Here is a 25,916-nt window from a genome sequence, read left to right on the forward strand (position 1 = left end):
CCTTTGTGCTCTAACCTTAAGAGTCTCTTGTGGTTTGTTTCCCTCTCTTCTCTTCCCCTCCTCCCATATGTTCGTCTGTTTGTTTCTTAAATTCCACATATGAGTGAAATCATATGGTATTTATCTTTCTCTGATGGACTTATTTCACTTAGCATAATGCATTCTAGCTCCATCCATGTCATTGCAAATGACAAGATTTCATTCTTTTTTTTTTATGGCTGAGTAATATTCCATTGTATATATATACCACGTCTTCTTTATCCACTCCTTAGAGGATAGACATTTGGGCTGTCTCCAGAATTTGGTTATTGTTGGTAGTGCTGCTATAAATATTTGGGTGCATGTGAACCCTCCCCCCAGCAAATCAACATTTTTGTATCCTTTGGATAAATTCCTAGTAGTGCAATTGCTGGGTCATAGGGTAGTTCTATTTTTAATTTTTTGAGGAACCTCCATACTGTTCTTCAGAGTGGCTATACCAGTTTGTGTTCCCACCACAGTGCAAAAGCATTCCTCTTTCTCCATATCCTAGCCAACATCTGCTCCCTCCTGAGCTGTTCATTTTAGCCATCTGACAGATATGAAGTGATGTCTCACGGTGGTTTTGGTTTCTATTTCTCTGATGACTAGTGATGTTGAGCATCTTTTCATGTATCTGTTAGCCAATTGGATGTCTTCTTTGGAAACGTGTCTATTCATGTCTTTGACCCATTTAACTGGGTTATTGTTTATTGGGTGTTAAGTTTCATAAGTTCTTTATAGATTTTGGATACTAACCCTTTATCAGATATGTTGTTTGCAAATATCTTCTTCCATTCTGTAGGTTTTTAGTTTTGTTGATTGTTTCCTTTGCTGTGCAGAAGGTTTTTATCTTGATGAGGTCCCAATAGTTCACGTTTGTTTTTGTTTCCCTTGCCTTTGGCAATGTGTCTAGTAAGAAGTTGCTGTGGCTGAGGTCAGAGAGATGCTGCCTGTGTTCTCCTCTAGGATTTTGATGGTTTCCTGTCTCACATTTAGGTCTTTCACCCATTTTGAATTTATTTTTGTGTGTAGTATAAGAAAGTGGTCTATTTCATTCTTCTGCATGTCGCCATTCAGTTTTCCCAACACCATATGTTGAAGAGACTGTCTTTTTTTCCCGTTGGATATTATTTCCTGCTTTGTTGAAGATGAGTTGACCATATAGTTGTGAGTCCATTTCTGGGTTTTCTATTGTGTTCCATTGATCTGCATGTTGATTTTTGTACCAATACCAATACCAAGCTGTCTTGGTGACTATAGCTTTGTAACATAATTGAAATCCCAAATCGTGATGCCTCCAGTTTTGTTCTTTTTCCAGGGTTGCTTGGGCCATTTGGGGTCTTTTGTGGTTCCATACAAATTTCAGGATTTTTTGTTCCAGCTCTGTGAAAAATGCTGGTGGTATTTTGATAAGGGTTGAATGCATCTTAAACATTTTAAATGTTGGGTTGTAACTTGAATTCTGAGTCTGATATATTTTTTAAAAAAACTGATTTTTCAGTGAAATTACTTGTTAGTCTACTTTTATATGACACCTCATTTCTAACAGACTCCAGGAAGAATACACCATCATAGGTTTGGGAAGGAAGAAATATATTGTGCAGAACTTTTCATACCTCAGAAAACAGAAGGAACACATAAACTAGTTCTTGGAGGGGCCTCCAGGGGACGATGCTGCACAAACTAGAGATCTTGTTGTCAACATCATCTGCTCACGCCCTCCCCCCTGCAGCTGGCTGAGTTCTTTGCAGACAGAGACAGGGACTAGAATCATCTGTCAGAAAGCTCCAGGCTCATCGCAGCAGCTTTTGCATTTTTATCTCAGCAAGGAACCTGTCCAACTTTACTTTCTCCACCCTTCTTATGTCCGAGGGCTTGGTTTCCTCAGCCAGTTTCCTGTCTGCTCAGGGGGAGATTTTCCTGAGAAGAGCCCACTGCCTTTCTACTGCTCGGCCATGTTCCTGCTGCTTATCTCAACACTGGGGATATTTGCCCCGCGTGAGTAAAATTTCATATTAGTCTATAGTTCTACAGATTCAGCTGGAAATACTGACTTTTCATTGTGAAGTGTGCACTGCTTTCACTGATACAACACTGATTTTGCAGGCGACACCGGAGCCCAGTCAGTGACGCAGCCTGATGTCCATGTCACTGTCTCTGAAGGAGCCCCTCTGGAGCTGAGGTGCAACTATTCCTATAGTGGAACTCCTTATCTCTTCTGGTACATGCAGCACCCCAACCAAGGACTCCAGGTTCTACTGAAGTACTTTTCAGGGGACACCCTGGTTAAAGGCATCAAAGGTTTTGAGGCTGAATTTAAGAACCATGAAACCACCTTCCACCTGAGGAAATCCCGAGCCCTTGGCAGCGATGAGGCCAAGTACTTCTGTGCTGTGCGTGACACAGTGTCTGGGACTGCAGGGGGAGCTGAACACAAACCACCATGGTAGGGGAGTTTTTGGAGACTGATGGTCTCTTCCTGTGGTATTATCAGAGATCTCTTGCTGTATGATGCCAAATGAGGCAAATAGAGCTGAGCAGACTCAGATATTTCTATATAATTCTACAACTCCATGTCTGATAAACTTAATTTAGCAGGTTTTTGGTCTTTGTAGAAACTACATGATAATAAATAGTATTACAGAATGATGGAGAAGATAGTGTTCTGATCATACAATACCAAGATGCTCAAAGACTGGCCTTGAGGTTGACCTCAAGGTTAACTATATGAGTTTTCATTTATCATTTCTTCTGTCAGCCAACCCAGAAAACAAAACATGAACTCCTCATGTTCTTTCCCAGAAAAGTTTGCCTGCTTGTTTCTCTATTCATTCACAGATCATTTTCTTGGAATTTGACCCCTCAACTTCTTCCCCCCACCCCCCACCTCAAAGATCTCACTGTGCTGGTCAGAATGTGTCAGAATATTTTGCGTGTCAGTTCCTCATTTAAAAGGGATTCTGGAAAATTATTGGTCAGTTTTTGGAGATTGATTAGAATTGTGAAAGGTTTAGAAAACTGTCATGGTCATGTTAACTTTGGGAACTATTTAAAATAGTGCAGGAAGCTGAAGATTTTAGCCCATCAGTGTTTACCCAAAGATTTTGTCTCACTTGTAAAAGTAGCCTCCTATTCATTTGGTTATTTATTTATTTACTTACTTACTTATTTATTTATTTAATTTTATTTATTTATTTATTTATTTTATTTTTAATTTTTTAATTTTTTAATGTTTATTTTTGAGACAGAGAGAGACAGAGCACAAGAGAGGGAGGGCAGAGAGAGAGGGAGTCACAGAATCTGAAACAGGCTCCAGGCTCTGAGCTGTCAGCACAGAACCTGATGTGGGACTCAAACCAACGAACCGTGAGATCATGACTGTTAGGATGTCCTTGGAACCACAGTAGAGGGGACGGCCATCTTGCCAGCGCAACCCAATGAAAAGCCCCTAGTAGTTGCCAGAACGAATTGGAGGTCAACCAATCACCGAGCGACAGCACGACCTGACGCGAAAAAGGCCCACCCGGACCTAAACCTGGAACCACTGCAGCTTAAAAACCCCACCCCACCACACCTGGGTGTGACTTCCCTGACTCCCCTCTCTCTCTCTGAGTCACGGAACCTCGCCCAAGACCTTAGTTCCCAAATAAAGCCTTTGACTGCTAAAATTTTTTAGCCTCTGACTCCTATCTTTACCCTGCCTTATGCCTGACCCTAACATTTGGTGCCGAAACCCAGGGGCAGGTAGTAGCTCGCCTCCCTTGGCTGAGCTCCCTCCTTGCCAAGACAGAGGCCAACCACCCTACTCTCAAGCACCTACAGGAGCCAGTAAGTAGGACAGACCCCTCCTTCCCTCCTCCAACTATGGCTGACACCCACGAGAGACGTCTGGCAAGTCAGTCTCCTTTCCTCTGCATGCTGCAAGGCCCACACGCCGAAAGGCCCCTTATTGCAGCACGAGGGACGCCTCGCCCTGCCACACCAATGGCAAGTAACGAGTCTAAACCTCCTCCATCTCTTACCCTCCCCCAATGTCTGTTAAAAAACTTCTGGCTCCTGGGCTTGTTGTAACCGACTCATCTGCCTTTGCACTGTAGTCTGGCCTCAGTACAAATTAGATAATGATCCTCAATGGCCTCCCAAGGGGTCTTTACAATACCAAATCTTAACTGATCTGGACAATTTCCGCTATCGGCTGGGAAAATGGGGAGAAATACCCTACGTCATGGCCTTTTGGGACCTCAGGTCTCGCCCCAACCTATGTTCCTCCTGCCCCTCTGCATGCATGCTCCTTGCCCGCCCACAACCCCCCCCCCCACCCCAACGACCTCACCTCACCAACTTCCCTGATCTCCGATCTCCGACCTGTTAGAGGATCTAGCCACGCTGCCCACCGGTCCTCGACCCCCTCTGTACTCCCAACCCCCAGCCGCCCCGCCCTCGCCTCCCATATCATCCCAAACTGGTGCTCACGCCCCTCCCAGCGAACAGACCCCAGCGGACATCTTTCCTCTCCCTGAGGTGGCAGGACCTGAAGGTCTAGTTTGAGTTCACGTCCCCTTCTCCCTCCAAGACTTATCCGCCATTGAAAAGCGGCTAGGGTCATTCTCGGCTGACCCCACCCAATACACTAAGGAATTCCAATACCTTGCCCAAGCCTACAGTCTCACATGGCACGACATCCATGTAATCCTCACCTCTACCCTCACCCCTGAGGAGAGGGAGCACATCCAGGCCTTAGCCAGGGAACATGCAGACCAAACCCACATGACCGACCTCACTATGCCTGTAGGGGCCGATGCTGTCCCGGCGGCCGACCCCAACTGGAACTACCAACTTGCGGGCAATGGTCACCGGCGCCGGGACCAGATGATCCAGTGCCTACTAGCAGGCATGAGGGCAACTTCAACCAAATCACTAAATTTTAACAAACTTCAAGAAATAATACAGGACCCCGATGAAAACCCGCAGCCTTCCTTAGCCGGCTCACAGAGGCACTTACCCAGTATACCAGACTAGACCTTACCACCCCCGCCGGGGCCACAGTATTGGCCACCTACTTTATTTCCCAATCAGCCCCTGATACTCAAAAAAAACCTAAAAAAGGCCAAAGATGGTCCTCAAACCCCTATGGCCGACCTGGTAAAGATGGCTTTTAAAGTTTTTAATGGCCGAGAGGAAGCTCAAGAACAACAGTGACAGGCCAGTCTCCAACAAAAGGTACAATTACAGACCCAAGCCTTGGCAGCTGCCCTGAGGCCAGCCACAATAAAGCCCTCCAGACCACGGCCCCCTCCGGGGCCATGCTTTAAATGTGGTCAAGAAGGCCATTGGTCTCGTCAGTGTCCCCATCCCCAAAAGCCTACCAGTCCATGCCCATTGTGCCAGCAAATGGGCCATTGGAAATCCGATTGTCCTCTCCCAGGGGACGACAGACTCGCAAGGCCCCCACATGGCGAGGCTTCACCCCGATTGGACTCTGCCTTCCAACTGCTGGAGATGGAGGATGACGACTGACGAGGCCCAGACTCAGTAACTCCGGTGACCCACGCTGAGCCCAGGGTAAAACTCCAGGTAGCGGGTAAGTCCATCTCCTTTCTTTTGGACACGGGGGCTACCTATTCCGTCCTGCCGAGCTACTCTGGCCCCACCACGCCGTCCTCCGTTTCGGTCATGGGCATAAATGGCACCCCCTCCGTTCCCCCATGCACACCGGTACTCATCTGCTGCCTGGATGGCTTCCACTTCTCCCACTCCTTCCTAGTCATCCCCTCCTGCCCCATCCCCCTGTTGGGCCGAGACATCCTCAATAAATTAGAAGCCTCAGCTACCTCCCTATCCACCTTACAAAGGCAGATCAACGCCCTAGCACAGGTCACTCTACAAAACCGACGAGCCCTAGATCTCCTGACAGCAGAAAAAGGGGGAACATGCCTGTTCCTGAGGGAGGAATGTTGCTACTACCTCAATGAATCAGGCTTAGTTGAAACCAATGTAGAATACCTAAAGTAAATCCAAAAAACTCTATCTGCCCTCCCAGGATCCTCAGACCCCCTAACTTCCTGGTGGCAATCACCCCTCCTAACTTGGCTCCTCACCATAGTCACCCCACTAGTTGCTATCTGTATAATACTTATGCTCTTACCTTGTTTTCTCTGTTTTGTACAAAAACGAATTCATGAAGTTTCCCAGGTGGTCCAGCCATATTCCCGCATTCCAACCTCAGACCCCACATACCATGACGTTGCCCTTACACCCACAGGAAGCAGCCAGATCAGATCCGTCGCCCATTATCACCAATAAGAGGTTGGAATGTTAGGATGTCCTTGGAACCACAGTAGAGGGGACGGCCATCTTGCCAGGGCAACCCAATGAAAAGCCCCGAACAGCGCGCCAGAATGAATTGGAGGTCAACCAATCACCGAGCGACAGCATGACCTGATGCGAAAAAGGCCCACCCGGACCTAAACCCAGAACCGCTGCAGCTTAAAAACCCCACCCCACCACACCTGGGTGTGACTTCCCTGACTCCTCTCTCTCTCTCTGAGTCACGGAACCTCGCCCGAGAGCTTAGTTCCCAAATAAAGCCTTTGACTGCTAAAATTTTTTAGCCTCTGACTCCTATCTTTACCCTGCCTTACACCTGACTCTAACAATGACCTGAGCCGAACTCAGACACTCAACTGCCTGAGCCATCCAGGTGCCCCTATTTTTATTTTTGAAAGAGAGAGAGCACGAGCAGGGAAGGTGCTGAGAGAGAGGGAGAGAATGAATCTTAAGTAGGCTCTGCACTGTCAGCGTGGAGCCAGACATGGGGCTACATCCTGTGAACTGTGAGATCATGACTTGAGTGGAAAACAAGAGTTGGATGCTCTACCAACTGAGCCACCCAGACACCTCAACTTTTGTAAGTTAAATTCTACAAATTTACAACCAGAACGGTGTGGATATAATCTCTTTTGCTGTGTCCAGCAATGGACCCTTTTTTTTTTCTCAATGCTTTCAGTCTGTTCTTGTTTGATTTCATTGTTGGAATATGAGAAAGTGATTCTTTTTTTAAAATTTTAATTAATTCCTTTTTAATTCTTTTTTAATGTTTATTTTTGAGAGAGAGAGACAGAGTGAGAGCAGGGGAGGGGCAGAGAGAGAGGGAGACAGAGAATCCGAAGCAGACTCCAGGCTCTGAGCTGTCAGCACAGAGCCCAACGCAAAGCTTGAACTCATGAACTGTGAGATCATGACCTGAGCTGAAGTCGAACACTTAACTGACTAAAGCCACCCAGGCGCCCCTACAGATTGATTCTTACATGTTAACATCATTCTAATTAATTATGTAGTAAATTTAGCAATGCCAACTCTGCTAGAAATATTGATAAGAATTGCAGAGAAGATAGGGGTCGCTGGACCCAGGATAAGCTTATAACTCAGTATAAGCCTGTTTTGTGTAGGATGGAAAGAGTTGTGTAAGAAGGTTTTATGGTCCTTGTGTTCTTGAAGTCTTGGAGATAACAAATACTCTGCAGAGAGGGGAGAAGGAGAAAGAGGGAGCTTTCAGACTGCTTCTTGGCTTACTCTGTCATGTAGAGAAAGATAAGTGCCCAGGAGCCCTCAAAATATAGACAGACTAAGTAGATGGTCACCAAGGATACATCAGGAGATCAACAGTAATTTTTAGGACTTGGTGATATGGTTATATGTAATAAATGTGTTTGAGTGATTGCTTGAAGTCATAAGGAATGTAAATGGAGGTGTTAGAGACAAAATCTGGAATAAAAAAAGTGTATTCATTTAATGTCCTTCTTCTCTCTGTCCCTTTTTATTTTTGGACCATAATCTCTCCTACCTCTATTTTCAGGTGACTCGCTGTTATCAGCTCAACTACATTGCCCAAAGGGACTGTGGTGGGCACTTTATGCAGATTAGTAGGAGAAGAATTACCAATTTCTTTTGATTCTGAATTCAAGCTGAGTTTGAAAAAAAAAATAGGTTTCACACCAAGGACCCTGAGCAGTTGGGAGATCATACCCCCACCTCCCCAACCCTAATTCTGCCAGAAAAATCAAAGCCTGCCTCCCTCCCTCCCTCCTTCCCTTTTTCCCTTTTATTAATAGTTTGTTATTTATTTATGAGTGTATATGATAGTTATGAGGAACTTTCTACAATAAAGAATTATATTAAGAATAAAGTGGGAATGCTGAGGTATTTTAGCAATCAAGCTAATAATTCTGACTTTTCATGTAATTAGCTAGTCTTACCACATACCTCACCACTCAGAAGTGGCTAACCTAATTGAAAGACAGAATATCTTACTGAAGACTGGGTTACAATGCCAGTTGGGAGATACACCCTGACTGATGAGACTTTGTTAGTAGAAATTAACACGTGTTTCAAATCAGAGAAGTTTGTGTTATGTGTTACTGTCTTTCACATAGCCAGAATCCATGGGTCCTGGAATCAAAAGGTAGATGTGGGAGTGGCTTTTGTCACTACTGCAGCTAACAACCCACTATCAGACTTTGATATTCCCATCTTGGCAAGTTTATGCTATGTATATTTGGAGAACTTAGTCTTAACAGACAAATTCTTCTGCCAGGAGACAAAAAAATTGCTCTACTCAATGGATGATAAAAGTAACTTCTGGACATTTTGAGCTCAGTCATTGAACCAACATGAAGAAAAGTATCTCTTGGCTGAAGTGGTTTATCCTGATTAAGAAGATATTGGGTTGCTTCTACACAACGGAAGCAAGAAAAACTATGTTTGAAGCCTCTTAGTAATTTCATGCCCAATGTTAAAGCCTAATGGAAAACTACAGCCACTCAAACCAAATTGGCTGAGGTGGGGGAAATATAGAGTAGAGATTCATGAAAGAAGCCACAGATATCAATTATAGCCTTGTAACTAATTACAGAAGCAAAGTTCTAGTACTTTGAAAAATGGAAGTATAATTAACATGTTAGATTAGTTTCATATGTACAACATATGGATTCAACAATTCTATACGTCATTCAAAGCTCACCATGTGAAGTGTAGTCAAAGTCATAGTATTTTCCATATTTTGTATTTGCTTGTTGTCTATGTAGGCTTATTTGTATGTGTGAAACCTTTCCTTCTACTCTCCTTCTCACTTTCATTTTATATACAAGTTATTGGAAATTAACTTTACATTTTAGCGTATCAGTAACAGAATATTTTAGAGGGGCTCTAAATCTGAAGAGTTATTAATATCATCAGTGGTGGCACAATTGTAACCAGGCATCTCATTTTGAGGAAGGGGTGAGAAATTATCACTTGCTAAGAAGGATAGCAGTATCTTGAAGGAGGTAAAAATATTGAGTTGTTTTCTTGTTATATGTGTTTCAAATATGTGTAGAAGGTTACATATAGAAGCTGAGTAGTCAAAGGTGTGAGATTGATTTATTGACTCTCAGCTTCAATTCATCTTTTGCTTGCTCTTAAAAATAGAGTTGGGCCCTTCAAATATTTTCTTTGCCAGTTGGCACAACGTTAGATTTTTTCAGTAGAGAGTGCAGGGAGAGAGATTTGCCTCCTGGTCTGTGTTCCCTCTGGCAAGCTCCTGCAGCATGGGGGAGTCTCCAGGGACCAGCCCATGCCAGCACCCACACCAGCTTCCTGCAGGGAAGTCAGTGTTCATCAGCACCCAGGGGATAGCAGCTTCCCTTAGCACCCCCATTTTTAGGTGGGTTTGTAGAAGAGTGCCTCCCATAAGACATGTTCTTGTGAACGTCTTTTCCCAGCATTCCAAAGGATGGCTTTCTGGCATGTCCTAAAGGGTAGATATCCAGCAAGTTCCACTGTTAGAGCACCATAATGACTTCTCTGCCATCCAGTGAGCCACAAGTGTGTCTTCTCCAAAGTTTGAGTCTCAGCCCTGGAGTGGATGGGAACCTCTTCCTGCATATTGTATCCCTGAGCAGTGGCTACACTTTACATCCCCTATTCCTGTAGGAGTCCTCTTTCCTTCCTACTAGCCATTCCCTTTTTACTCCAATATTCCGTTGTAGTTAATAATTCTTTTAAGTTTCCCCTAGTCAATTTATTGTGCAGTTTCTCTCTCCTGAATGGACCACTTTTGTTCATTCACCAGGACACTCAAGCAGCTGGAGAGCATCCCCCATTTTCTCTTCCCCAACTCTGCCTGAGACGTCAAAGCAGATTCGACTTCTTTATTGTTTTATATGATTATTATATAAATATGAGAAACCTTCCATGATAAAGGATTATATAAAGAGGAATTTGGAAATACCATATGAGTTATGTGAGTTATCAGTAAACGTAATTTCAGTTTTTCACATTTTGTCCATATTTGACACAAAATTTCATTATACCACAGAAGTGAATTCTAATCAACTTTTGACAACGTTTTACTTTAGCTTAAAACACAAATGGGTATTCATTCACTAATGAGAATGTGTCTGCAGCTTGTAATTCCAAATCACCTTCTTCTGTGTAATTTCCTTATTATATCCTTATTTCTGATTTTTTTCTGTCTTTAAAATAGGATGGGAAGGCAAAGATAGTTTTAAAACAGTCTGAAGACAGAATACTCCATTTACCTGAGCAGGATTTCATGTGTCCCTTTCCAGTCACCCCCCCTCCTGAAGACAATGATTACTATTGGTATCACCATAGATTAATTTACCTGTTTAGAACTTTAAATCAGGGAAATCATATGGTAGGGACTCTTTTATACCTGGTTTCTTTCATTAAACATGATTCACCCATGTTCTTGTGTGTATCAGTCATAGTCATTCTATACTTTCTACTCTGAGTATCCTATTATATGAATATATCACAATTTGTTTATCCATTCAACTGTATCCACCACTGGCTGGACACAAGATCTATTAAGGGTGAAATCTTTAATTCCATTCATAAAGTTTCAAGGAACAGACTACCCTCACATTTTATATTCTGTTGGTGAAAGAGTAGGATGTATCTCTAAAATATTTTAGCCAGTGGAGCACCTGGGTGGCTCAGTCGGTTAAGTATCAGCTTTGGCTCAGGTCATGATCTTGTGGTCCGTGGGTTCGGGTCAGGCTCTGTGCTGACAGCTCAGAGCCTGGAGCCTGCTTTGGATTCTGTGTCCCTGTCCCCCTCTCTGCCAGCCCCCATTCGTGCTCTGACTCACTCCGTCTCTCAAAAATAAATAAATGTTAAAAAATTAAAAAAATATTCTAGCCAAAACATATATCTTACATACCTTTATTTAAAGACCCATGTCTGGGCACCTGGCAGGTTCAGTTGGTGGAGTATGCAACTCTTGATCGTGGGGCTGTAAGTTCAAGGCCTGTGTTAGGTGTACAGATTACTTAAAAAAAAAGACCCATGTCTAACATTCATTTTGGTATTTAATATGCCACTACTTTTGCCAATAAAAACCTAATATCCATCATGCTCTGTTATTTAGCAATGTTTCAGGTATTGCTCAAGATGTGGATAGCTGAATCGTAGTTTCCTGTGCCATGGCTTTCCATCACAATGCAAGCTGATACCCCCTCTGCAAATTGTTTTCTTGATGAGGGCCATTGCCTCTCCGTAGAGTTGAAGCTTAATTTAAGTGGCACACATATATGATATCTTATTGTCTGTGTTGAAAAAGTTCTAAGGTAAATGGTACATCCTAACACTTTGATATACATTTGACCCTTAAGCAACGTGGGGAAGAAGGGAGTGTGTGGCCGCCGTCCCCGTGCACAGCATCCCTGCCCTTCCCTCTGCCTGGAGTCATTTTCATTTACTAGCCTCATGGTTTATTCCTTCACTTTTCCTAGTTTCAGCACCTTGAGAAACATGTGAATAAAGAAGAATGCTCAGAAGGGCTTATTGTTGTATTATATTTCATAATAAAAAAGTCAACATCTTAACACTTCATCAGTAGAAGAAGGGGTGTATAAATGGTGGTATATTCATAACATGGAAAACAATGCGACAGAAGGATGTATGTGTGTTAACATAATAAGACATCCAAGATTTATTATTGAGTTTAGTTTCCTTCTTCCTTTTTGAAAAAAATGTTTATTTATTTTTGAGAGAGTGCAAGTGGGAGAGGGGCAGAGGATCTGAAGTGGGCTCTGCACTGATAGCAGTGAGCCCAAGGTGGGGCTTGAACTCATGAATTGAAGATCATGACTTGAGCCGAAGCTGAATGCTCTACCAACTGAGACACCCAGGTACCCAAAGTCCTTTCTGTTTATTTTTTATTGATTTTTTATTTTTATTTTTTTAAATTTTTAAAAAATGTTTTATTTATTTTTGAGACAGAGAGAGACAGGGCATGAACAGGGGAGGGGCAGAGAGAGAGGGAGACACAGAATCCGAAGCAGGCTCCAGGCTCCAAGCTGTCAGCACAGAGCCTGACGCGGGACTTGAACTCACAGACCGCGAGATCCTGACCTGAGCCGAAGTTGGATGCTTAACTGACTGAGCCACCCAGGCGCCCCAGTTCTTTCTGTTTTTAAGAGAGAGCAAGAAAGTCGGGGAGAAGGACAGAGTGTGTGTGTGAGAGAGAAAGTCTTAGGCAGACTCCATGCTCAGCATGGAGCCTGAAATGGGGATGGGTCCTAAGATCATGACCTGAGCTGAAATAGAGTTGGACGCTCAATCGACTGAGCCATCCAGACACCCCATTATTGAGGTTATAAAGTAAGTTATAGAAAGATATGCACAATATATGTCATTTTGTATTAAAAGCCTGTAAATAAAACTACACTTATATTTTCTGTGGATTCATGTATTGGTACATGTGTGTAAATCTATAGTAAAACACCTGGAAGCATCAAGTCAAATTGGTGAATAATAAAAAGGTAAGAATTGAGAGTCGTAGTCAAAGGGGATTTTAGTCTTTATGTAGTGTTTCATTCCTGTAGTAATTTACATATTCATGAAATCTCTTTTTTGAGAAAGGGAGAGGGTGCAAGTGAGCTGGGGGCAGAAAGAGAGAGAGACAGAGAGACAGAGGGAGAGAGAGAGGAGGGAGACAGAGAGGGAGAGAGAAGCAGAGCCTGCTCAAAGTGGGGCAAATGCTACCTGATGCGGAGCTGGAACTCAGAAACTGTGAGATCACGACCTGAGCCAAAGTCAGATGCTTAATGACTGAGCCACCCAGGTGCCCATGAATTCTTGTCCTTAATATTAATAACAATAAGGTAACAACTAATAACCTATAAAGGTTTATATTTTCCTCCATTCCTCTCATCAAAAAGGAGGAAAATAGAGAAAAATCGCCTTCTTCATAAACTTTGTCCAACCACCCCACACGTAAGTATTTCTTTTTAGTTCATACTCCTCTTAGGGTCCTATTCTTTGACTCTACCCTAGTTATGTGTATTTTGTCTTCCCCAGTAGATTGAAATCTACTGTCTCATCCCTTTTACATATTCCTAACACCTGGTGAATTCCCTCATTTATGGTAAAACTTCAGCAAATGTTTATGCAAGTCTTTTGAGCCATGTAAAACAAATCAAATAACAGAAGATGAGAATTGCCAAATTATTTTATGACATTGACCTCCATTAAATTCCATTTTAAAAGTAGGATTTGGTTCACTTTTAATAGCCACTCAGTCTAAGCAGTTACTTTGTTTTCTGATCATCTGCTTCATCAGGAAGCATAGAATGAATGGGGCTGGAGGTGGGTGCCTGCTGAATTGCGGGGTCTGAAGTGGTCTTTGTGGACTGTATTGGGCCACTAGGGGGCACTCTAGGCTTTACAAAAAAAAAAAAGATTTTTTTTTTTTTTTTTTTTTTTTTTCTGATGGTAGGAGAAGAGACAAGAACAGAAAACATGTAAGTCAATCAAATTATAGATAGCAAAGGTGGGGAGGGGGAAGGGGCAAACGTGCTTGTGTAAAGTTGACCTCAGGTGTTCAGTTCTGCTATTCCATATAAACTTCAAGAGGTTGTAGGCTATATCTCTATACACCACTGTGGGGGTGATTCTCTGAGCACAGTATGGAAATAATATTTCTGGGCACGCATGAGGTAGCTCAACAGAAAATGTCCCATGATGTGTTTACAATTTTCAAATTGTTTTGAGTAAAATCCTCCCAAACCACTGACTTAGAAATTATTTCAGTATTATACCTTTTCATATATCTTGGCTGGGAATGGAAGGAAGAAGAATGGAGAGAAGAAAACAGAATAAAAATAAGGAGAAAAATCAAAGGAAAGGGAGATGACAGAATTTACTCTGACCAGTACTGTGTGGCCTGCCCAGAATCAGCTTTGTGGGTGAGCAAGGTGCCCATGAGTTGCACAGGAGAGGTAGAGAGGTGGAAATTAAATCAGGGTAGACATTATGCAGACATCCTATTTTTTACCATCCAAATTCTGGTTGGAATCATTGTCTTTTTTTAAAAAAAGGTTATTTATTTATTTTGAGAGAGAGAGAGGGAGAGGAAACAGGACAGGGGCAGAGGAAGAGGGAGAGAAAGAATCCCAACCAAGCAGGCTCCACGCTCAGTGAGAAGCCCCACACTGGTCTTGAACTCACAAATCATGAGATCATGACCTGACTCAAAATCAAGAGTCAGATGCCTAACCAACTGAGCCACCCAGGTGCCCCTTGGAATCATTTTCCGTGGAGGTGGTGACTATATGTATTGGATTCTAGATCTCTCTGATTTCAAGAAATTGTATTTGCTTCTGCAATACAAATTGCATGCTATCAGGGGCATCTGGGTGGCTTGGTCGGTTAAGCGTCCGACTTCAGCTCAGGTCATGATCTCACGGTCTGTGAGTTCGAGCCCCGCGTCGGGCTCTGTGCTTACCGCTCAGAGCCTGGAGCCTGTTTCGGATTCTGTGTCTACCTCTCTCTCTGACCCTCCCCCGTTCATGCTCTGTCTCTCTCTGTCTCAAAAATAAATAAACGTTAAAACAAAACAAAACAAAACAAAATGCATGCTATCAGCTAGTTTTCCTTTGTCAGAATTTTCTTATAACTGAATTCTCACATTGTCCAACTATGCAATTTGGGAAATGGGGTCACTCTTCTCTATGATTTCCAAGGTTCTGTGTAACTCACTGAGACACTGACTCTTCTAGAAATATCATTCACCTTTCCTCAGTCACTAACCTACAAATTTCTCACATAACATGTTTTAAGAAAAAAAAAAAGCCCTTATGAGTGCATATATTGGAAATACCGTCCCTACCTCCCTGCACCGTTGGCAAGCACAGTTTTGGACAGATTACTCTGCAGTCTCCCTGGGCCGCTGTGGGTGGAGTCTCAGTCCCGGGACTGACAGGGTTCAGGTGTGATGGGTGCTCAGTGATTCTGGAGGGACGTGGTGACTGTTGACAACACAACTTCTCTGGACCCAAGACTCTACACTCTTCAGAGTAGGGGTGAAGGCACGTCAGCGACCAGACAAGGAGTCATGAAGAGACAGCGGGGAGCCCTGCTGGGGCTTCTGTGGGTGCAGGTTTGCTGTGAGTGGGGGCGTCCCAGATGGGGGCGGGGGAGGTTCACAGCCCGCAGTGGAGGGGGAGCTGGCACAGAGCTCCTGCAGGGTCTACACCCTCAGCGGGTGTTCCCGGGAATACTCTATGGGTTTGAAAACTGCCTCAGTGGCTCTGCAGTGACTTCTTTTGTGTTTGGTTTTGTCTTTCCAAGCAGGGGTGAGAGGGATGGACGTGGAGCAGACACCTGCAGCCCTGAGCCTCCAGGAGGGAGCCAGCTCTACCCTGAGGTGCAATTTTTCCAGCTCGGTGACCAACGTGCAGTGGTTCCGACAGAACCCCGGAGGCGGCAGCCTCACCCGGCTGTTTTACATAGTTTCAGGGATGAAGCAGGATGGGAGGTTGAACTGCACGGTGAACACTAAGGACCAGCACAGCAGCCTGCACATCAGGGCCTCCCAGCAGGAAGACTCAGCCACCTATCTGTGTGCTGTGGAGGCACAGTGCTCCCTGCTGCTCTGCAGCCTGTCCCCAAACTGCAGCTGGGCTCCCAGCCCAGGCTCCTCCACCAGGAAGCCTTCCTTGTGCAGCCGCATTTGCACAGCGTGCTTGGGACCATCTGGGGCTTTGCAGGCTCAAAGCTGGTGGCGGTAAACCTTGCCAATAAATTGTTTCAAAATTAAAGTGTGTATGTGCACATTGCATAAAGCATATTGGAGGGATGTTAGTTCTTAAAATGTTTAGAATCTCTGATTTTGGAACTTGCTGCCACATGGGAAAGCAAAGATCCGTAGGCTTTGAAATAGAAATTTAAGATAAAGAGGAGAGCTTCAATGGAGAAGACTAACATTTTCATATGAAGTTTGAACTTATCCAATGAACCCATTATTAACACAGAAGATAATATGAAATTAATTTTTCTTGTAACTTAAGATGTAGTAAGATGCATAGACCAGCATTCTGAATTATATACAAATCATGAAGTCACTTTTTAGTTTCATATACACCTTTCAAAAGTTACAGAAAACGTTAGAGAAAACAATAAAATGCTGCTGTGTAAATTTACATTTAAAATTAAATTCAGATTTACATGAAACTGAATGGTATTCAGAGTTAAATCATATATAGAGAAATTTTTCCCCTAGAAGCATCAGCTCTAGATTTACGTTATTTATATTTCAACTAATTTGTCATATATCTATGCTTTTTTTGTCATAGCATGTAAAATACTTTTTAAGGTCTGTAATATCAGTTGCAACGACAGAAATATTCTTCTCAAAATTAAAAATTATCAGAAATTCTGTCTGTAGCATTACAGTTACCAACAATGATACTGCTTTCAATTATATTGATTAAAGTGAAGTTAATAAGAGTATAAATTTTGAGAACCTAATAAATTAATTTGGAGTAAAGCAAGGCAGAAAAATATTATTATTGTCAAGATATTACACTACCAAAGTATTATTCTATTTTTAGTGTTTGATATATTTAATAGTTTTGATATATTTATTATATTAACCTATTTTAATAGATTAATATACATTGGATTCTTTTTTTAATGTTTATATTGAGAGTGAATGGGAGATGGATAAAAGGATAGACAGAGAGAGAGAGAAAGAATGAGAGAGAATCCCAGGCAGGCTCCACGCTCAATTTTGAGCCTAACCTGGGGCTCAATCTCACCACTGTGAGATCATGACTTGAGCCAAAATCAAGAGACAGAGGCTTAACCAACTGAGCCACCCAGGCTCCCCATGCATTTGATTCTTAAGAAATAGAAACATTTTTGGTTTTTTGGGTATCTTACAATACACTTTCATACATTTTATATTACAAAAGACAAAATAACTTTATAGCAATACGTAGCTACCATTTACTGCGTTTTTAAATATCAGTTAAGAGTAGTTTCATTGGGGAAGAAAAAGTATTGGGATACCATCCCACTACACAGATCCACTTCCAAGATGTGAAGATAATCCTGCAATTTACTTTATATAACTGAAAATATTAATCTTATGACAAATGTGATTGATATTATTTAAATTAAAAAAATATACTACCACAATATTATTGTATATTGTATTATGGAAACTTTTTTTTTCTTTTCTTTTTTTTAACGTTTATTTATTTTTGAGACAGAGCATGAACAGGGGAGGGGCAGAGAGAGAGGGAGACACAGAATCCGAAACAGGATCCAGGCTCTGAGCCATCAGCCCAGAGCCCCACGCAGGGCTCGAACTCATGGACCGCGAGATCGTGACCTGAGCTGAAGTCAGATGCTTAACCCACTGAGCCACCCAGGCACCCCTGGAAACTTTTTTTATTTAGCAAATTTTCTAACAATGTTTTTGCATATTGTAAATTTATGTTTTTGCTTATGTATTATTATAAGTTCTATTGTGTTTTATAAGTAGAAAGATTTTTAAAAATATTTATTTATTTTGGAAGAGAGTGAAAGAGAGCATAAGTGGGGGGAGGAGCAGAGGGAGAGGGAGAGAGAGAGAGAGAGAGAGAGAGAGAGAGAGAGAATCCCAAACAGGCTCCATGACCAGCACGGAGCCCAATCAGGGTGCAATTTGGGGCTGCATCCTTCAACCATAAGGTCATGACCTGAGCCCAAATCAAAATGCTTAACTGACTCAGCTACCCAGGCACCCTTGAGCCACCAAGGCACCCTGATAAGTAAGAAGATTTTTTTAAAGAGAGCTTTCTTTATATTTTATTACATAATGTAATACTTCTTTCTGTTTTTGAAACATGGGGCCACAAATTTTCTGTTTCATTGTGTGCCACCAATTACATAGCCAGCTCTGCCTGGGAAGTTTGAACACCCAAGTTAAACTGGAATAAGGGAACTAGAAGCCAGAAAGCAATCAGGCTGTATGAGAAAGTATTTGTTGCTTTACATACGTGTGAGTAAGCTCATCCACTATGGAGCCAACACCATCTCACTGTCTGTGGTAAATTAAAAAAAAAATTTTTTTTTAATGTTTATTATTTTTTAGAGAGAGAGAGAGAGAGAGACAGAGAGCAAGCAGGGAAGGGGCAGAGAGAGAGGAAGACAAAGAATCGGAAGCAGGCTCCAGGCTCTGAGCTGTCAGCACAGAGCCTGATGCAGGGCTCAAACTCACAGACTGCGAGATCATGACCTGAGCTGTAGTAGGCCGCCCAACCGACTGATCCACCCAGGTGCCCCTGCCTGTGGTAAATTTTATACAGAGTGAGTAAAGTTCCATTTTATTCCATTTTTTCCTACAGATTGAGATCCCCCCTGAACTGTCTTTGGTCTCCCAGAAGAAAAGAAAACCCAGAGAGGATCTTATTCTGAAGACTCTGTCTCTGTTTCTGATGAGGCCCTAGGATTGGTTAGGAGCAACCTCAGACCCACAAGATCACATGTGGTTGTGGAAATGGGCTTGGGGTTCCACAACGCAGGCCATTTCTCCCCATTCTCACACCAGTCCACATGGCTCGCAGCCAGTCCTCAAAATATTTGCTTTGTTACATAGTATAAAAGAAATTTAGAGCTGGCAGAGCCCTTAGAAAGGCTTTAGTCCACTTCATTTTACAAAACAGAGGCTGTATCCAAGATGACACTATGGAACAATTAGGTGGTCAATGAGCTGGGAAAGAAACTGGGTTTCCTCACTTCCTCTTTGGCATTCTCGCCCCTGCCTCCATGCTGCAGGGCCATCCTGCTGGGTAAAGAGATTGTGTCTAATGCAAGCCCAGCCACTTAGATCTCTGCAGTTTGGGTCTGGGAGAGCTGTAGTCCAATCAGTTTAATTGCCTTAATGGAGAGTTGCAATTTGTGTAAATATCTGACACCTTGGGCAGGAAAGAAGACTCAGGCTGAACCACTGTTATTCTACCAGCAAACTCATCTCCCACTCACTGGTTTCTGGAAGAGGAAGCCAAAGGTGTTGGTGTCATGTTAACATCTACATGTAATTCTAAGGACTTTCCTAAAAACAGCAGATATATGTATATCCCAGGTGGACATCTCTTGAAGGCAAGATGTGAATATAGAGCATTACTAATACATTGTTATGAACTGTAATCACTGCTATCGGGAGACTACGGGGGAATATTGTCCTCATGCAGCTGGCCGTCCATGAAGGTATTAGAAAAAGCCTTTCCCGGTCAACACTTTTTGATGATGAGTCAGGCAATATTCAATGAAATAATCATGGGGCTATGAATTTTGCCCAGGGGATGATTATTCTTGTGCTACAGCTCATATATAGGACATTGTGCTAAATAGAGCATACTTATACTATAACGTTCAGTTCTGGATAACATAACTCAAAAGGGAAAATATTGACTTAAAGTATATGTCTCCAAGAAGAGAGAAATTCACCCAAAGAAGGATTTGGGAATTATTTCTATGGAGGATGGATGAGTAAATAGAGGAGGATTCTTAACATAGAGAAAATTTACATATGAAAACACACACAAATATATTTACAAAGAAACTAACATGTTGATTTTGATTCTTCATGGGAGTTGTCCCTAAAGTTTTAAGGGTGTCAAATGTGGATGAGGATTATATTTATCCTGAAAAACTCCAGAGGACTAGTGAGTACCATTTCAGGAAAAGGGCTTCCACTTAATGTAGGTGAGGCAGTCTTGATTTCTCAGGGATCAGTTCTCAGGATCAGTAGGCTAATTGTACTCCGCCTCTGGGCAGCCATGGCAATATTTAGGCTTCTGTAGATTGTCTTTCTTACAGAAAATCTACAGGACTAAAAACTTTATCAATATCTTGGGGGAAATTCTCCATGGCAGTGGAGTTTGAGAGAAAAATGACAGAGTATGGAATCTGAACCAGCAGTGGTTCAGCTTGGCCAAGGCAGCAGAAATCTATGCCAGCAGAGTTGGCTTAAACTTTAGAGGAACCTCCACTAAGGATTTGAGTCACTTACTGCATTTAGGACCTGGAAACCCTTTTGATATCAGAAAATAAAAACATCTGTAGAATAAATTTACATATAGCTACATGTTTTCAACGTTTTTTATTTATTTTTGGGACAGAGAGAGACAGAGCATGAACGGGGGAGGGGCAGAGAGAGAAGGAGACACAGAATTGGAAACAGGCTCCAGGCTCCGAGCCATCAGCCCAGAGCCTGACGCGGGGCTCGAACTCACAGACCGCGAGATCGTGACCTGGCTGAAGTCGGACGCTTAACCGACTGCGCCACCCAGGCGCCCCATGTTTTGAAACTGAAGCCCCATGTATTGTGAGAATTTCTATTCTTTCCCCCAATACTTTGCAGTATATAATCCACGTAGCAATAGGAGTAGATTTCTTATGGCATGTCAGATTTCCCATGACAAATCAACCAAGTCTATGGGTCAAATTGCTTCCTAACTCATGGACTTGTCCCCCTGCTCTTTTATCATTGACATTTTTATGACAGTCATATTAACTGACGAAGATTCCGCATTTTGACTGCTGGTAATGTCACTTGTCTGGAGATTGCCAGGTCACAAGCAAGACCAGCTCAGAGGAGCAGAGTCAGAGATAAGAGACATTTGAGACATTTGAAATATTTATTCTTTGGCTTACATGTTCCTTTTAGGAAACTTTTTCTCCATAACAGACAAATGAGGCTGGTAGATTTGGCAGAAAGGGAAGTTTTTCTATGTTCTTTGTTTAAGACAGTGAATCATGATTCCTTCCTCGTTTCAAACATGTACATGAGGCCCATCATTGAATAAACAGCAACAGGATCTACTCTTTTGAACTTAGCAGTGACTCAGTAGTGTGCAGAGGTATAAATCTTAATGTTTACATTCTTCCTGTGCATCTAGTCTCTGGTCTAGGATGTAATTTGTTTGACGTATTGCTGCCATTATGCGTCTGAGTCCCTCAGAGGCACGGGGTAGGGGAAGAAAGTTTTCCCCAGTGAGTTCAGTACAGATGTGACCACAGGAGGGTGCACCTGAGCTGCCGCAGACCAGGCGGAGGGTCCATGGTAGAGCATCTGCATGAGCAGGTCTGGCAGAAGCACAGTCGTCTTCTTATTGGCTGGTGGACACGTGGGAAACCACTCTGACTGATGCAGGAAAGAAGGGCGGGCCGGTACTAGAAGTAGCTGTGCTGGCTGGAGGTGGCAATTCTGAAAGTGATTGTAATTGTAATTGGGAGGAACCATGAGGACATCCGAGGGGGCTTTCATCACGCTCTTGTGGCTGCCACTGCACTGTGAGTTGAGTGTTTATGAGAAACAGAGTAATTAGTGGATAGTCTTGAGAAGTCAAGACTGGCTTTACTCAGGTTGCCTCCAGGTAGTGGAGAAAAGGGGAATTCTGAAGCATAATAACCCGGGAACTGCTCTCCTTTCTCTGACCTTTTCTTTCTGCACAGGGCTCAGCCGAGGAGAGAATGTGGAGCAGAGTCCTTCCACCCTGAGTGTCCAGGAGGGAAACAGCTCTGTTATCACCTGTAGTTACTCAGACAGTGTCTCAGACTACTTCCCTTGGTATAAGCAAGAACTTGGAAAAGGTCCCCAGCTCATTATAGACATTCGTTCAAGTGTGGCCAAAAAAGAAGACCAAAGACTCACTGTTTTACTGAATAAGACGGCCAAGCATCTGTCCCTGCACATCGCAGCCGCCCAGCCTGCAGACTCAGCTGTCTACTTCTGTGCAGCAAGTGCACATTGCGTCCCAGACACCTGCTGCCTGCACCCAAACCTGTGACTGGGCAACCCCTGTCCTTTGACACAGAACTTCAAGTAGATCGTTTGTGCTATTGTTTGTCTGCAGGCGGAAGCTAATGTGTTAGACATTAAAGCATAACTTAAGACAACTGGGATCGAGATGACCCAGACAGGGTTAGAACATTTTGTTGAATCATTGCTGCTTATTGGATTTTTGAAGGGAGTTAGTAAGGTTTTATTTTGCAATTCAGGTTTAAAGCTGATTTACATTTGCTGTTCAGACTCCTGTCATACAAACAACTTCTTGGTAAATTGTCACATTCCTGTCATGCATTAGCTTTCAACTCTTATCTTTCCAGTACTGCAGATGTTGCTTTTGTTCTGTTATAAAACATTGTGTGCTAAATATAGAAAATATGTAAAAAGCAAAGTGTGAAATTGATTGTGTACCCAGCTAATTTATTATCAATGTTTCATTTACTCTGTTCTTAAATCCTAATGTAATTTGGATTCTGATTTTTTCCACTCAATGTTATATCCTGAATTGAGCATTCTCCTCTAACACCTGAGTTTTAATAGCTCCACGAGAGATTTTCAAGGGTCACACTTATAATTTTAACTTCCTTACTCTTCTCTCTTTCTGGCATATTTGACAGTCCTTTCTGTGTGTTCTGATTATTTGCTTGTTGAGATAATGTGACTTGGGATTTTCTTGAGAGCCCAGTGATGGTATGCATTTTATGTGTGTTTGAGGGAAATTAAAAGCAGAAGTGTTTTAGTCAAGAATTTGAGTGGAGAATTAGACTCTTCAAAATTTTGTTAGTATGTGTTTATATCTATACACAAATAATTTAGAAGGGAAAGTTGTATCTTTTAATAATTTTTATATAGCACAAACTTTTTTACATAGTTGATCATCAGTAGATGTTTATTAATGAAAGAAGGAAAAGGTGAATTCTGCTATTTATTTAGAATTTTTATTTAAGCTTTGTGATTACATTAAATTTATAACTTGTGAAGAATAAACTAAAAGTCTTTGGTTATTGAAGAATATAGTATTTACCTGTTTATCTATGTCTTTTTCAATAAAATTCCATTGTTTTAAGGAAAAGAACTTATTCCTAGACACTTAATTTTTATTGTTCCTCATGACTCAAATCTTTCTTTGTGGGATATGTGGGAATTTTTGTCATATACATTCATCATGCACCTTACTTAAGTCTTACTAGTGGATTGCAGAAGGAAGGCATTTAGATTAACATTTATTGTGTAGATAACTTGCTTCATGTTTTGATGGAATTAAACATTATTTGTGCAGGTGTTTTTAAGGTAATTCTTTTAGTGTTGAGGATAGAATCAATGTAAGGAAAGAATTTGCATAAATAGTTAATTCCCTAATTCTCCCAACCCTGCTCAAGGGCAGGGTATTTTCAAGATATCTCATATTCTTCCTAAAGATGGATATAATTGGTGATTTGGTATGGTGAGAATGATCCCTCTTGGCTGAGTTATGGTGGTCAGTTATAAGCTAACTGGTTTGTTGTTGTAGGGAAAGTCATTAGGTTAAATTAGGTTTAAAATATCTGAATAAGAAAGGTCAGTATTGTAGCCCAACACCTCAGTCAGCTTGGATTATTTGATTATATGGTTATACACCAGCTCCTGTGCAGAAGGAAGGCGACTCTTGATTGGTCCATTTCCTCCAAGCCTGATAAGGAGTCAGAGGGAAGGGCAGTTTATATTTTACTGTTTTCTTTCTTCTTAAACCGAGTTAGAAGAGAGAAGGGGCGCAGTTATTCTTAGCTCAACTGCTTTCTCATACTTAGGCGAGAATGTATTCAACAGAAGAAAAGAAAAAGCTAGTCAGAGTTCAGAGTCAGTACATAGCTTAGATTTAAATATATTCAGGCTTTAAACCTTCATCATGGTTGGCAGATTTGTTTCGTACTGCTTCTGGACAATTATCACAGGCTCAGTGGCCTAAAACAACAGAAATTCTTTCTGCCATTGTTCTGAAGACCAGAAGTTGAATTAATTTCTCCAGAATGATATCATGATGCCAATAAGCTGTACCCTCTCCAGATGCTCTAGGGGAGACATTTTTCCTTGCCTCTTACAGCTTTGGTTGCTGCCTGCATTTTTGGCCTGTGACCACTTCACTCTAACCTCTGCTTCCATGGTTTTGTTGATTTCTCTTTTTCCTGTCTTCAAGCCTCCCTCTGCTTCCTCTTAAAAGTACACGTGTGACTACATTTAAGCCCATATAAACCAGGATTATCTCTTCATCTGTGGACTCTTAATCATATCTTCAAGGTTTTGGTATATTTTTTGTTTTTGTCCCCTCCTTTTTCACCTGAAATTTTAAAATTTATTGTTCCTTATTTTGCCTATCACAGTTGGCAAAGCTAGTGCTTTCTTTGCCAACTGAGAAAATAATTCACAAGTTAGGCAGACTCCAATCATGAAAATAGAAACCACTGCAGTTATTTTATTTTTTTAGTATTTAAAAATTTTATTATAGAAATTATATAAAAAGTTACTCTTTGGGGTACAGTTATATCTGTGAATATTGAATTAAATGTTTTTTAAAGTTTGTTTACTTACTTTGAGAGACAGTGAGTACAAGTAGGGGAAGAGCAGTGAGAAGGAGAGACAGAATCCCAAGCAGGCTCTGCACCATCAGTGCTCAGCCCAATGCAGGGCTCAGACTCACACCGTGTGAGATCATGACCTGAGCCGAGATCAAGAGTCAGACATGTAACCGACTGTGCCACCCAGGTGCCTCCTAATTTTAAAGTATATGTTAGATTCATCTAAGCATCATACAATCATGATACAGAATGACTTCATTGCTCCAGCCAAATCCCTTGTTCTGTAACTTTCTAATCACACTCTCTCCCATCCATAACTTTTTGCACACCTTGTTTGTTCTTTCATATTTTTATCTTGTGAGAGTATCATATGAATGGAACCAGGCAACACATAGTCTTTTGATAATTCTGCGTCTTAATAGGAGGAAGCTCCTGCCACAGGCACCTGTATGATCTCCGCCTCTGAAGCCCCTCTGTTTCCTATCCCTGATTTTTTGAACTTGTAAGTTATTGTTAGAAATAACTCATCATTTCAAGTGTTTGGACTCTTTTAGAAATTAAATTTCTAGTTCCAGAAAGGAAACAGTATAGCCATTAATAATAGAGAAGTTCAATGGAGTGTTGGACCAACTCATGTATTCAGGTTAATACATTGTTCTTTATAGAAGTCTAGTTATATGAACTCTATTCTAAAATTTTCTGACATTTTAAGACAAATTTTATTGATTAAAAATCATTTTAGTCATACTATTTTGGGCATAGGTTTTTTGTTTGTTTGTTTGTTTTTTTGGCTTTTCCAGGAGTTGACATGAAGTAACATATCCAACAAATTTATTTACCTTTGTTGCACTGATTATGGCTTTGCAGAGCTGAACTATAGCATTAGGATGGGTATTGTCTCGAATAAAGGCCATAGTCAAGTTATTTTATTAGTAAGAGAACAAAGTCAGGTAATTCTGAAATATAAAGTTTATCATTAAAGTGGGAATATATTTCTAAAAGGACAGAGACAAAAGAATGGAAAGAAGAGCATGAGAATCAGTGATGTCAAACATCAAAGAGAATTCTCTTCTAAATGGCCTTGGCTGGTGTTGTCTTCTTTGTGCGATAATGTTTGTTTGAAGTTTCTTGGGTCGGCACTCAGTTCTGTGAATGGTCTGCTTCTGCTGATTCTCTCAAGAACCTCAGTTTAAGATTCCTAATATGAGCAACATTTT

At 41.8% G+C, this 25,916-nt stretch overlaps 1 long non-coding RNA gene and 3 gene segments (V, D, J or C); all 4 read left to right on the forward strand.

The window, feature by feature from the left end:
* Window positions 1-1,765: 1,765 nt before the first annotated feature.
* LOC109255648 (T cell receptor alpha variable 8-3-like) lies at window positions 1,766-2,876 on the forward strand. The segment is given in 2 exon segments: window positions 1,766-2,019; window positions 2,128-2,876. Coding segments are annotated over 2 exon segments (387 nt in total).
* A 414-nt stretch (window positions 2,877-3,290) lies between these two features.
* LOC109255649 (uncharacterized) lies at window positions 3,291-6,703 on the forward strand. 2 transcript variants are annotated; one of them, XR_008416937.1, is made up of 3 exons: window positions 3,291-3,849; window positions 5,447-5,595; window positions 6,284-6,703. It is a non-coding gene; the product is annotated as an uncharacterized LOC109255649 (long non-coding RNA). The 2 variants fall into 2 exon arrangements; XR_008416938.1 differs by lacking the exon at window positions 3,291-3,849 and adding an exon at window positions 5,129-5,241.
* Window positions 6,704-15,289: 8,586 nt separating this feature from the next.
* LOC109255663 (T cell receptor alpha variable 22-like) lies at window positions 15,290-16,127 on the forward strand. The segment is given in 2 exon segments: window positions 15,290-15,473; window positions 15,661-16,127. Coding segments are annotated over 2 exon segments (489 nt in total).
* Window positions 16,128-21,343: 5,216 nt separating this feature from the next.
* On the forward strand, window positions 21,344-23,197 carry LOC109255657 (T cell receptor alpha variable 13-1-like). The segment is given in 2 exon segments: window positions 21,344-21,651; window positions 21,814-23,197. Coding segments are annotated over 2 exon segments (387 nt in total).
* The last annotated feature ends 2,719 nt before the right edge of the window (window positions 23,198-25,916 follow it).

The sequence above is a fragment of the Panthera pardus genome, unplaced genomic scaffold, assembly GCF_024362965.1.
Source record: "Panthera pardus isolate Hobbes unplaced genomic scaffold, ASM2436296v1 HiC_scaffold_24, whole genome shotgun sequence".
Taxonomy (NCBI): Eukaryota; Metazoa; Chordata; class Mammalia; order Carnivora; family Felidae; genus Panthera; species Panthera pardus.